At 36.2% G+C, this 14,514-nt stretch overlaps 1 protein-coding gene across 2 annotated transcripts in view; it reads right to left on the bottom strand.

Annotated features, from left to right (window-relative positions):
* The window catches only part of LOC142344563 (uncharacterized), a 74,023-nt gene extending 68,195 nt beyond the window's left edge, over positions 1 to 5,828 (bottom strand). The window contains exon 1 of one of the 2 annotated variants that reach the window (XM_075396332.1): positions 5,734 to 5,828. In XM_075396332.1, the coding sequence (XP_075252447.1) occupies positions 5,734 to 5,813 (80 nt within the window). In that variant the 5' untranslated portion in view covers positions 5,814 to 5,828. Of the gene's footprint in view, positions 1 to 1,432; positions 2,895 to 5,733 lie in introns of those variants that run through there. The other variant, XM_075396333.1, reaches the window with a different exon arrangement.
* Positions 5,829 to 14,514: the final 8,686 nt, after the last annotated feature.

Here is a 14,514-nt window from a genome sequence, read left to right as displayed (position 1 = left end):
ACTAGAAGTTCGAACCACGACCGCATGCTCGACTGAAACTTTAACCACTCAGCTATCAGGAAATTGGAATGTCTTATCTAAGAATAGATTTAATTTCTGAACATGAGCAATTTAGATCACGCAAAAATCAAGAAGTCAGTCAAACGTAAAAAAACGTAAAAAAGTCGCTCGAAAAATGAAATCAAAAGAATGTTCTAGAACAAAAGCGCAAAAAGGTTCAAGCAAAATTTTCCATAAAGAACACACACAACGTTTACAATAATTGCGTCACACACTTTACGAGAGCAATTAAACAGCGATGCTTACAATAAAAAATGTAATTTAAGCGATGCCCACTTAACAAAACATGTTACATAGATCGAGTCGCCTAAGACTTATTAATATGTGTTACATAGAGTGAGAAAAAACAGAGCGACAGATATTGGAGGCTCTGACCAAACCAGTCAAAATTCAATTTCACACAATGAAATTCTTCTGCAACGGCTCAAAGAGAGCAACAGATACTTATTGCTCTTGGGCTTCACCAGTTTATCCCTTTTCTCAAGACGAAAGGTTAGATCACGGGCGAAAGAACATCCTAAGACAAATGATCTACACGGTCCATTAAAAAACTACCATAAAAAGGCACACACGATTACAATAAATGCTTCAAAGATCATTCGAGGTCAATTAAAGAGTATGATGGAAGCTAATGTTGGTTATAGATTGCACCACCAACGATCGCAGCTACAGAAAACAAAAAAATCAGAAGTTGAGATAAATTGCTTTTAAAAATTTCCATGCATTCCAAGACGATAAGTTGTTATTTTGGGCGTCGAAAAGGCCAAATTGCTTCAAAATGCGGGAAGTGCTCCGGGAAATGCTTCAAAATTTACTCAAAAGAATTCACTAAAACCGAATCTGTAGCATATTTATCCTGCATTAAACGATAGGGTAATGCGCAAAAACACCAACATCACCACACAATTGATATTTGCAAGGAATTAACGACAAAAAAATCCGTTTATGTGCGACATGAAATGAAGCTGTTAATTAAAATACAGCTAGAAAAGATGTCAAAATTTAGAAAAATTTTAATATCTAAGTTGTGATAATTGAAATTTTGTTAGAGTGAATACTGGCACCAATACCCAATTCATATCTAAAAAGAAACAAAAAAAATCATATGAAAGTTACCCCTGGATGTTTCAAAAGCTTAACATGAGAGCTATAATCGGCCAGAACACTGACCAGACCCCGTTAATGGATTTTCAGCAGCAATCAGTCTCGATTCCTAGGACAATTATTCTTACGGGTGGAGGGGATGATACACTAGTATTGCCATACAGTAAACTACCAGCGGTTTTACTTAAAAAAGCACAATTGAAAAAAAACAGCTCGTATCAAAATTTTAGCAATCAGGGAATACCTTAGAGAAATTGAAAAGACTCACTTTATTTTCTTCCAAACCTTTCCCATTCATCCAGAAGAAAGAGAAGAGTAATCACACAGAGAAGATAGACATATTGTCAAGAGAATGATAACCAATAAAAAATCCGTTTTAAATCAACGAAGGTAGCATAAAACAGCTTAAAGGTTCTCCAGAACTCGTGCGTCCAACATAACGTAATAAATGTTTTGAGTAGAATAACAAGTGTGGGCTGTAATTTAAGAGTTCGAAACAAATCGGTACGCAATTTCGCAAGGAGCGCGTGGCTATTTATAACACAGTTTACGGGGTAATCCCAAAATTTTAACAAAAAGGGAAATTATTTACGGACATTCCGAAATATTCTTCACAACTTTTGCTTAACTAGCAGGTAGTTATAACAGGGTTGTAAACATACTAAGTAGAAAAACAACGGGGCACTTTTTGTAGCCCATATTTTGTGAAATGTAAACAAAAATCAAAGACGTTTAAGCCACTAAAATTGAGAAAATCTCTCAAATTCCGGATTCTATATGCTCTATAACCATGTCTTTTTGCCTTGGAAGAAATTGTTTCCCACAAACAAGGTTTAATTTTAGCCATAATAAAACTACTAGGAACTTTAAATTTAGAACTCGCGCTTTACAGTTGGAAAATATTGAGTTGAGCGAGGGAAAAGAAATTATCAATGATAACAGTTACAAGGAATTTAAGTTAGCTCTTTATTTCACTTCAGGCAATATTTCAGTTGTTACGTAAACTTTTGAGGTTTTGGCGATTAAGACTTAAATGTCACGCTCGCCAACGTGGTTTAAGTTTCTGCGTGAAGTTGATTCCAAAAGTTGTAACTGGCTCGCACAGATGGAATGGATTCCATAATTTGATCACGAGTTCAGAACCAAAACTTGCAGAAAATATACGAGCTCAAAAGCCGTAAATAAAATGCCGTTTCTTAAGCTAGTCAGATTCAAGCGAACTCAGAATCCCTTTCATAGTAATAATTTAAAACGAGCACTGAAATTTAATGTCATGTTGCAGTTAAAATCTGAACTCAAATTCTAGCCGGAAGGAATTTGCATAAATTAATCAGAGCCCTTGTCAAAGCAGCATATAACAAGTTAAATCCTAATTAAACTGCAAATCGTACGCAATTGTAATTCTATTCCTCAGAAAGCTGATTGGCAGTAAATTTTGCAATTAAAGCTATTTTGAAGAAAAAAATCAATAAATTTACAAAAAGCCGATTAGTATCAAATTTTGCATTTAAATTTGCCAAAAAATGGAACTAGCCACAGAAATGCATATAATTTTCAAAATCAAGGAATTGCAAAACAATATTGTACCAATATACAGCTTGCCTGACAAAAATGAGGCTGAAAATGTGTGAGCGCAATTAAACAATAGCAGCAAAAGGACAATCTACCGATGCGGTTTTTAATATCTTTTAAAACTGACAGTTTCGTTTGTATTTCCATTAGCCAGGCTAGGCGAAAGCAACATCGCATAGAGTAAGTAATCCTCGCTCAAAAACGGACCACCGCTTATTCATTCAATGAATATTTACTACAAAAAGAGAAGGCCGTACACAAAAGTAGTGCGTATTTTATGAGCAATAGAAAAAAAATCAACATTCGATATCTATTTGGCCTGAAATAATACCAAGATTAAACAATTTCAATAATTCAAAAGCTTCATTCATGTACAAAATAAACACGGCTGCTGTTGCTCTTGCAGTGAATGTGAAACGTAATCAAGATAGTAGAAACGCTTTTCCCATATCGTTTCCAGTAAAAAAGGAAATTTATTACAACAGAGCCAGCGCTTGCAAAAACGCACGCTACTTTTTCAAAACATACTCCACTGTATGATAAAGTGTTTGTATATAAAATAAGAGTAAAGTAATCAAAATCGACACTACTTGACAAAAGTATGGAATGAAAGGGTAGGAAAATTATTCAATTCAGTTCACGCGATGCCATGCTCCATTAAACATTTATTCAGTGTTCAAAACATTGCTGATTGAATGCACGTTTATGGGTAAGATTTTGCTACCAATAATGCTTTGAAGATTTAATAAGGCAAAACACACAACTTATCCCAAGCAGACTACTGAAACTTGCGGATTTTTCAAGGTAAAGCATTTCAAATCGGCGCCGAAAGTGACAAACCAATACGCGTTCCAGTATACCAAAAAATCGAAAAAGAACGTGAACAACTTCCAAGTCGTAATAAAACTTTTAAAATACGTTAAAAAACTGGAGAAACTAAGGAATTGCTCTCAAACAATTGACGTGTGGGGGATAGTAGTCTGACTAAAATTCGATTTCTAACCTGAGGCAAGATGTTCAAAAAATGATTCACAGGTGAGGATTGAGAAAAAAACTCGTCCTCGGGCAAATAACCCTCAGGCTAAATTTTAAATTAAAGATGTGACAAAAATTGGTGCTCACAATCAAAAACGTTCACAAAAGAAAACAAGTGCTCACAATCGAATTGTCACCAATTTGCATGCACCACTGTTTACATGATCAACGAAAAACCAAGGAACAAGCAAAAAAAATTTTAAAAATGCATAATTTCAAAATGTCTTCCGAAAAACATACTAGACAAAATTACGTAACCTATATTCCGTTGGTATAACGAAATCAGGCAAACCAAATACGCAAAAAGCACCACGAAAAAGCACAATCATGCGGATGGTATGACGAAAACCGCAAAGAACAACTGCGATAGTAAACCACTCGTATTTGTAAAAACTATCTGACAACAAAAAACATGAAGTCGCAAGAAATATAAGAGGTTTATGGGCAATTTGACACATGATGGCGTTTAATAAATTAAACAGCAAATTAGTGAGGCGATTTAAAAATTCCAAAAAACGCTACATTCCTTAATTTTGAGTATCTACCAGGGTTGAGCAGTGATTTAAATTGTGTTATTTGAGTTAAAAAATATCATGCAATTCGGATACTTTTCAAATTTTATTAGTCTTTTCATTTCATTGAAAAAATTTGGCTACAGATCGCTGTCTTTTGAGGTCATGTGTTTTGAGGATATATTGAAAAACTTACCAATTGTTTAAAATGCTTAATCCAAAAAAAGTTGTTTGTTTCAAAATACCCAATTTCAGAATCGGTCCTTCCAGAGAAAGAATTGGTCCAAAAGAATTGGTCCCTCCAGCCTCAGCTTTTGTGAAATTTGTAAGAAGCCAACTTGTAATCGATTTTACGGAAAAAAAATCAGAAAGGTTGGATGACTGACTGCTCGTATTTGGTTTTTTGTTTCCGATTAAAAAAACTGCATGAAAACATTGGTTCTCCTAGCCCTGAAAAAAATCAAATTTCACAAGAAATTTAAAAAGGGCACTATCATGTCGCCGGTCTTCAATAAGGGCTTGGCGTCGCTTCTTTTCGCTGCTTTTAAAAAGATGAAGATCTATTTTAACGAATTTAACGAATATTTCGAACGCAATTATGTCAAAATATTTCCGCCAAGTTAAATCTAAGCAAGGGTTTGAAAGACCAATAATAATTTTATAATACCAAAAAAAAGTACTCGATCAAGACAAATTCTTTGGAAAACACAACAGGACACAAGATATCGCTTCTCACTGTAATTTTTTGCAGATAAAAGGCAAGATATTCAAAAAATGATTCACAGGGGAGGATTGAGATGAAAACTCGTCCCCGGGCAATTAACCCTCAGGCCAAATTTTTAATTAAAGATTTAACAAATATAACTGTTCACAATCAAAAATTTCACCAAAGAAAATAAGTGCTCACAATCGAATGTCACCAATTTGCATGCACCGTTGTTTAAATGATCAGCGAACTACAAATAAACAAGCAAAAAAAGAAAATGCATAATTTAAAAACCGAAACCGCAAAAACGAAAACCGCAAAGACTTACTGCGATAGTAAACCACTCGTATTTGCAAAAACTATCTGATAACAAAAAAGCCATTAAGTCGCAAGAAAAATAAGAGGTTTATGGGCAACTTGACACATGAAGGCACTATATAGTGGCGAAAACGCCATAAATTTTAAATATCTAACAAAGAAAGTAAACAAAAAAGATAGCAATTCCATTCTTCTACATATCCTATTGACTATTTAAGTACCAAAAATCCATGACTAATATTTACTTATAAACTCAGAGTTTAGCCCCAAAAATTCACAACTAATTATCCAAATATTTAGATTATAACCAAAAAACTGGCATCTCTGCCACCCACTACAAGGATAGTAACATTTCGAACATTTTTAAAATGCGACAATTGCAAACAGCTTTAAAAAAGAGTAAATTGATCAGAACTTTACACTCACAAGCGTTGATAACCAATTGCTGAACATTTAGCTGAACAATGTGCAGAGACAGGTAAACAGGAAAAGAAAAATATAATCATTCAATGCTGGAAAACGAATAAGAAAAGCTGCTGATAATTATTTAAAAATAATTTTTTTTCCATTTCGTTATAACTGAAACCATTAAAATCAGTTTTTGAACAGGAAGCAAATCAGATATAGTTACGTAAGTTTTAAATTTCATTCGATTCCGAATTTTTTGTAAACTAGGACAAGGTTGAGCGATGATTTCATTTGGTGTGTTATTTAGTAAAAACGTAATGCAATACGGATAAATTTTTCAAATTTTATTTATCTTTTGATTCGTTAAAAAAATTTGGCAACAGATCGTTGTCTTTCGGGGTCATGTGTTTTGAGGATATATTGTTTAAACAACTGACCAATTGTTTCAAATGCTTAATCCTAAAAAAAATGTTTTTTTTGTTTCAAAATACTCGACGTCTTTCCAATGACAAAAGAATTAGTCCCTCCACCCTCAGCCTTTGTGAAATTTGTAAGAAGCCAACTTATTACCCATTTGACGGAAAAAATTAGAAATGTTGGATGACTCTGAATGCTCTTATTTGGTATTTTGTTTCTGATTAAAAAAACTACAAGAAAACATTGTTTTCTTAGCCCTGAAAAAGATCCAATTTCACAAGAATTTTGAAAAGAGCATTATCATGTCGCTGGGCTTCAATTAGGGCTTGGCTTCACTTCTTTTCACTGGTCATAAAAAGATGGAGATTTAATTTGGAGCGAAATGAAACAACACTATATTCTCATCTAACGAATTTAACGAACATTTCGACCACAATTATGTCAAATTGTTTCTATCAAGTTGAATCTAAGGAAGGCTTTGAAAGAATTTTATAAAGAAAGACAGAGAAACTTTTCAAAATTTATTACTCTTCTTTTATTCGTTGGAGAAAAATATTGGCTACAGATCATTGTGTTCTGAGGTCATGTGTTTTGCGGATGTTTTTCGTAAAAAAAACTGACCATCAATTACGCTTAATCCTTAAAAAATGTTTTTTGTTTCAAAATATCCCACGCCATTACAATGACAAAAAATTGGTCCCCCTCCAAAAGTTGTTACAAACTTGTTAACGAGTTGTCGGGAAATTTCAAAAATGTGACTTTAACTGCTGGTATTTTGTTTCTGGTTCAATGCACTGCATGACAATAAAAAATTGGTGCTCCCAGCCCTGAAAAGTATCAAATTAGGCAAGAATTTTGAAGAAAAGAGCACTATCATGTCGCTTGGTTTCAATAATGGCATCAATTGGGGCTTGGCTTTACTTCTTTTCGCGGCTTTTAAAAAGATGAAGGTCTATTTTTGCTCGAAATGAAACATTATATATTCTCATTTCATGGATTAAAAGCATAATTCGAACACAATTATGTTGTAAAATCGACTCCATCAAGTTGTATCTAAGCAAGGCTTTGAAAGACCAATAACAATTTAATAATACTAAACAATACTAATAATAAATGAAGTACTCGAACAAGACAAATTGTTTGGAAAAGACAACTGGACCCAAGAAATCGCTTCAAACAATATTTTTTTGCAGAGAAAAGGCAAGATGTTAAAAATGTGATTCACAGGGGAGGACTGAGATAAAAACTTGTCCTCGGGCAAATAACCCTCAGTCCAAATTTTTAATTAAAGATGTAACAGAAATAAGAGTTCACAATTGAAAAGTTAATAGTTTAAGCTGCCAAAACTAAAACTCGACTCAAATCTAAACAAAGAATCAATACAACCAGTAGCATCATTTTAAATAAGTGTAATAGGTAAAACAGCAACTGAATTGAACACAATAAGAGAAGCAGTTTATTTAGATGAGGACAAGCATTTGAGCACTTATTTGAGTCAAAACTGATAAAACAAGCCTCAGATGCACATAAATGTGTTAAATTTTGAGCTCCATCTCAATGGAGCTGCCAGTTTTTGATCATACAAACAGCCAGAACAATTATACTCCACCCACGTGGTTAACTAATGAATATATCAAATGCCGTATCAAATCAAACTGATATGCTATATTTTACGAGCCAATCAACTATAAAGATCACCCACTTTACTCAGCTTTAATTAATCAATTTCTAATGTCATCGAATATTCAAAAAAGAGACAGCTATTATCTATAACAGCATCTATATCATAGAATAAGTTAAAATGCATTTTGACCAAATTTCTGACCAGCACAGTTTTGAAAATTTGCTCTCAACAGCAAAAACTTTGTTCATAGGCGTCTGCATTACAGATTCTGATCATAATCGGTCCGAAAACTTGATCAGCAAAATTTTTCAATGTCAATTTGACTGTACGACTGACACCGATGCGCTGCAACAAATCAGTGATACATCTTCTTCTTTGTCTTTGTGGGGCTTTTGTGGACATCGCTATCCATTGCCCGCCATACTGATGTCTTGAACAATTCCTCTTCCTCTGGTTCCAGCTGATGTTGAGCGGCCAGGTTTCGCATCCATACAGAAGAAGACTGGCAACTGCGGCATGGTACACTTTCAGTTTGACTCTGTTCGGGTTAGATCGTTGTTTCCAGAAGCTGCAGAGTTGTTTCACCCTGCTCATTGCTTTTCCTATACGAATTGATACTTCATGTGAAACACCACTATCGAGCTAGATATTACTCCCTAGATAGCAGAAGCTGTCTACTCATTCCAGAGGCTCCCCAAGGCACTCAATGTCGTCAGAAGAAAAGCTGGAGCGAAATTTTGTTTTTAAGGCATTTATTTGTAGGCCATGTTTGGCTGCAGAGTTGGTGAAACAGTTTAAGAGCTTTTGGGCATCTTCTGGGTTGTCTTCTGTCAAGCAAATGTCGTCTCCGAAAGCAAAGTCGGTGATAACCATGTCATCCAGTGTGACACCTAGCTTTTGATCTTGCAGAACATTCTCACATACCGAATCGACGAGATTAAAAAGAAAGGGGGCAAGGATAGACCCCCGACGAACTCCCGGATCGATAGGGAAGGGTTCCGACAAGGAGTCGTAAATGCGTACCTGTCTAAGAGTTTCTGTAAACATACATTTTTGTAAGGCAACAAATGTTCCCGGGCAGGCCATGGTTCTCTAGAATGTTCCAAATAACATTTCTATCGACGCTGTCGAAGGCAGCTTTCAAGTCGATAAATGCAAGCACCGTTTGCTGGTTATATTGGTAGCGTTGTTGAGCTAGCTGCCTTTTTGTAAAGATCTGGTCGCGACATCCTTTATTACGTTTGAAGAATGCTTGGTTCTTTCTGGCTACTTTTACATGCAGGCTCGAGCCTGCTTTTGAGAACTGCTTCCAGGATTTTAAGCCGATGTTTAACAGGGAGATTCCTCGATAGTTCGAGATCTTACTCTTGTTTCCCTTCTTGTGAAGGGAGGCAATTAGAGATCTCTTCCATTCTTCAGGGATTGTCCTCTGGCGCCAAATTAATTTCAGGAGATTCTCTAGAGATGTTAGGGGTTCTATACAGTGCTTGAACACTTCGGGTGATATGCCATCAGAGCCAGCAGCTTTGTTGTTTTTCAGCTTCTTGATGGCGGTTGTAATTTCCATCGCTATTGAGCAGTTGTCTAAAGTGCGCCGCCCAGGTCTCAATTTTCAGCTTAGTGTCAGTGATGAGTTTCCTTCATGGTCTTTGACTGTGTCTCATCTCCTTGGTCGGGCGCCCGTTAATCTCTTCAATGCAAGGAACATTTGTTGCGCATTACCATATTCATCTGCAGCTATGAGTTCGTCCGCTAATTTCTCGTAGTAGGACTTTGGATAAAACTCTTAATTTCTTTCGAGATTTTCTTCTTGGATTTCAGGGTTCGCTTGCGCTTCCTGTCGATGAGTTCTAGGGACTTAGCGGAGATCCAAGGATTGCGGAAGGGCTTCTTGCGCGTTACACACGACTCTGCTGATTTGACCATTGCATCTTTGATTCATCTCCCGCATCCATCAACACCAGCGGGTAGTTTCGAGGATAACTGCAAACTGTACTTTTCCTATATATCTTCGTACATTTGCAATTTTAAAAACCTATTTCAAAAGGACCTTTGAAATGGCGCTCATTTAAAGCTTACTGCACCGCACTTTAAATTCGAATGGTGCATATCTAGATTCAAAATCTTTGATAATTGAGAAGAACTCAGCTTGTAGTAGTAGTAGTTTAGGCTTCAGTGTCGTGGCACTAGGGTTGACATCCCTTTATTGGTTGGCTAATTTGACCTTCTGTAGTGGATTGCAGTTGTTGCAGTTGCACAAAAAGGTCCACGTACAAGAATTGGCTTCAGAATAATGTCTAGAGAAATAATTCCAGTATCATTCGGTTAATCGTTCTTTGCTTAAGCTTTCAATAGCTAAATTTGTGATTTTACAGATAATATTCAAAAACTTACTAGAACGGCTCCAGAAATTTTCATCCGCTTTTTTCATTCTTGTTCGATTTATGTTTATTAGCTCAAATTGTCTGGTATTTGGTTGATCATCACAGTTTTGTTTTCTATTTATCGTAATATTGATATTGTAATTTCCTGAGAGAAAAGCAATTAAGAGAAGTAGATCGAGTAGTCCTATATATAAGGAGAGAGGAAAAATTGAGCATTCCAAGCCTCTTCTTGTAATTCAGTTCCCAGTTGTTTAGGATCCATCTGGTAGCTTTCTTTTGAACGCGCTCAATCTCTTTCGTCTCCGTTTTGTTAGCGAACCAGGCTTGAGTTGCATATGTAACAATTGGTACGACATATCCTGCGTACGCATTGAGTTTTGAGCTGAGTTTCGTGGACGTTGAAGTGTTTCTTTTTAAGAAGAAGAACGCTTTCAGTGCCTTTGAGCACCTTTTTTAGACATTAGGTTTCCAGTTCAGCTTTGGCGCCATTGTAATGCCTAGATCTTTTTGCTCGCTCTGGTAAAGTTTTGTTGCTTAAACTTAACTTGAGTTTGTCTTGACTTTTGATTGGCAAGATATAACACTTATTTTCATTTAAAGTCATTTTATTGTTTAAACACCGTTCTTCTATTTGTTTTATATCGTATTGCATGTTTTCACTATTCGTTGCAACGAGCTTGAAATCGTCTGCATAACCAAAGGCTTCACACTTAGTTACTTGTAGAGGAAGATCGTTAACAAAAATGATGAATAGAAGTGGACCTAGTAGTGATCCTTGTGGAACACCACTTGTTACTTGCGCTGTTTCAGAGTTAAAACCATTAAGCTTTACGTATTGTTTTCTTTTCCTTAAGTAGCTGGCAATAATTTTCAAGAAGTTACCGCCAATGCCTAGCATTTCAATTTTCTGTAGCAAGATGTCATGTGGAACGCTATCGAAGGCTTTTTTGAAGTCCAGATACAGAACCAAAAGTTCTTCTTCATTACCATCAAATTTGTTGTAAAGATGATTTAGGAACAGCAACATCTGTGTTACCACCGACCTGTGTCTTCGAAAACCATGTTGTGCACTGTGTAGTGTTGTTTTTACAATGTCATATAGTTCGTTAAATATAACTTTTTCGAAAACCTTTGATGTGTTGCAGAGAAGGCTTATAGGTCTGTATTGCTTCACGCCTGCTCTGTCTTCGTCTTTAAAGACGGGAATAACTTCACTTATTTTCCAAAACGATGGAAAAAAAACCTTTTGACAGCGCAGCCTTAAACACTATCAGTAAGGATTTCGAGAGGGCAGGCAGGTTTTTGAGCACAAGATTACCTATGTTGTCCGGGCCACATGCTTTACTAGTTTCAAGTTTTGACAGGATTTCTAAAATTTTTGTTTCACTTACGTTCACATGGTTATAAGTCTTTTTCGCGAAGGTTCGATTTTGATCAACTTGATTACTGGGACGTCGCAAAAGTTAAAAAAATATTTTGAATCAAAGAAGTTTTTGTTAGTCAATATTGTATAAAATATAACTTAAGAAAGTCTCATTAGACAGCAGTAAATTTTAAAATAAACAAATGCTATCCCAAAAGCACAAATGTAATGTCTTTGCAAGGACAAAGAATCATTTTAAATCATTTTATGAACAGCAGTTATTGAGCAAAAACTTTTGGTTACGTGACTAAACATCTTTTTGGTTCGATGCCCGAGCCTATGGTTTGTCTCAGGCAACAATTGTTTCAACATATGAAGATACATCAACGCAAGGGTTATGGGATGCCTCGTACAAAAGCGCAACATTCTTCAAATTAGAATTGCCGGAAGTCAACGGAAAAAAAACCGCACCGATTCAGAGAAAGAGCAGAGACACATTTTTCAAACGAGCCCTCATAAGACAAAATCATGAGACATCAAGCGCAATTCAGTTGAATGGCTTTTGAATCAATACCCCAAGCTTTTGATTGAATATCTCATGACTTTTAAAAAACTAGGTTCGCTTGCTTTCGATTATTTGCCAAACCCTTACAAATAACTTTCCATCTTAACGGTTTCGAAGAGTAAGTACATTCAACATTTTCTAACCAGAAAGTTCTTGCGAATAGAACCACTAGGAAGTGTTCTGCGACCCTTATTGTTCAATATATACCTAGTTTTATTTTCTCAGCCCATTGAAATACAAAATTAGTAAAAACAATCCTTGAGGTACCAAAATCGAAGGTGCCAGGTGTAGGCAGATCTGAAGGTGAAAGTGCATCCATTACATTTATGTTTGCAAAAACAAAATGACCCAAAAAAAACTCGTCAAGGTAAAACCTAACTGAAGAGAACAAGGCCTAAAAAATGAAAGCCCTTATGCAAACTACTGTGATGTGTGTAATTGATTTAGATTTATGTACTGTAAAGCTGCCCTCAGAAAAATCTTCAATAAGCTTACGATATCCGCAGTTTTCCTCAACTGCTGTAATTTAAAAATGCCAAAGAGAACTGATCGAGAGGGAAGGTCATTTTGAGAGTGAGTTATGTATTGTTTGAATAAAAAATTATTCAATCGCACGAAAAATAATTGCTCCAACGATACTTTCGTTCGTAAAATTTGTTCGTAGTGTGCAAATGACGACGCGGACGCAACTCAACTTACACCCAAACTTACATGAATGAATAAGCAAAAGCTGATTAAAAGCCAGCGAGCGTGGCGTCAGTTGGTTGTGTAGAAATCTTGTTTATAAACATAAGAGCAGGGCAACAGTAGCTGCACTCAGCTAGAGCAGACAAGTTTTTAATAGAAAAGGCCCTCTTCCAACTTAATAGAACACTGTTCGAACTCGGCATCCTACAACAACGCTCATAACATCACTTCACTCAATCGTTTTGTCACATCGTGAATTACTCTCTTCAGTTGTTCCAAAAAGCCACGATTTTGACTTTGAATAATGTTACAAAATCTAGGGGGGGGGGAGGGGGCAACAGTCGGATGGGGATCTTTGGCCGCTTGGGGCCCTTATGGCCTAAAAGATCTGCAGGGGTCGGGATGGGGGAGTGCTGTGTGGGATAGGGGTGAGGGCGGGTAGGGTTGTGGGATCAATTTTTGAGGAACGCGCTGCACACCATAAGTACAAGTCTCCAAAACAGTTTCTGTGAACCGCATACTTTCAGACTATTGAGCTGAAATGCTCTAAGAGAACTTAATGCCAACTGCGCGGTACCTCTTTATCCCGTTTCTGAGGAAAACTTAAATGGTCACGACGAAAAATTATATAAGAAAGACCAAGAGGATTTATTAGATTAATTAGTGAATTTTGCCTAATTTTTGTGATAAACTTATTCAATAGTCTCCAATTGCACCCGGGAGGCTATTTAATTGTGTTTCAGCTCTCTCTGTGGTTACTTGATACTAGACGCCGGTCGCCTTTGATTTGGTAGCACCGCTTACAGGGAATTTGGATTCTGGCATACCTTTGGATTGTCGCGTTCAGTTCATCAAGTATTCACCCAGCAATCCTTGTATATAAAAACTACTTTGAGTTAGCTGCCAATTAGGTTTCACTGCTTACAATGGTTCAGGGACATCTTCTTTTCCATTAGCTGAGTTTCACCGTTACAGTGGTGCCCGTTGTGTAAATTAGACCTAGGATTTGTTTTTATTTTGAGAATACCAATGAGAGGACAGATGTCGAAAGAATGCTCCATGGAGACAGAAATAGCCCGTTAGTACTGAAGCATGTCACGTTCTAACCAAAGTTTTTCTGCAAAAAAAATTTTCAACTGCAGCAAGATTTCCATCTATGGTTGCTGCTCCAGTAGGCTGCAGAAGGAGCCAAAAAGTTACTCAAGTTAGACAAATTAAAAAAAAGAAAAGAAGACGCGTTCATGTATTGCGAGAGAAATCCGCCAAGAATAGTATTAACAATAAAGCAAATAATCAAATTTGATAATCAAGGGAACTACTCCCATCAGCTCAATCAATGGTGAAATTGTTACTCAAATTTCCCGATCTATCGATGTTGATAATCATAGCAATTAAAGTGCAACAAAGAGAATCGGGAAAGCCAGTGAAATCAATGCTCGGCAGCTTCTTGTCAAATTCAAGCGCCAATTGAAGCGAAAAGAATTTTTTTCATATTTCGGCAAAATTGAAAAATACCAATGACTATTCAGCAAAATTTGTCGAATTTGATCTTACAAAATTTGAACGCGACGCTCAATATCAGCCGAGACTTGAGAAACACTCAATTGAAAAGGACTCTGATAAAATTTTCATAAAAAGAAAAAGGCGAGAAATTGATAAACAAGGTTGACTACCGTGTTTTGTGACACAGCCTGTCAGGAGTATTATAAGTATTTACTTCGCAACGTGCAAAGCAATCTTAGTTTTGAACGACCTTAAT

This window comes from Convolutriloba macropyga, chromosome 8 (genome assembly GCF_964194025.1).
Source record: "Convolutriloba macropyga chromosome 8, txConMacr16.3, whole genome shotgun sequence".
Classification (NCBI taxonomy): domain Eukaryota; kingdom Metazoa; phylum Xenacoelomorpha; order Acoela; family Convolutidae; genus Convolutriloba; species Convolutriloba macropyga.
This window is presented reverse-complemented; position numbering and strand designations above follow the sequence as displayed.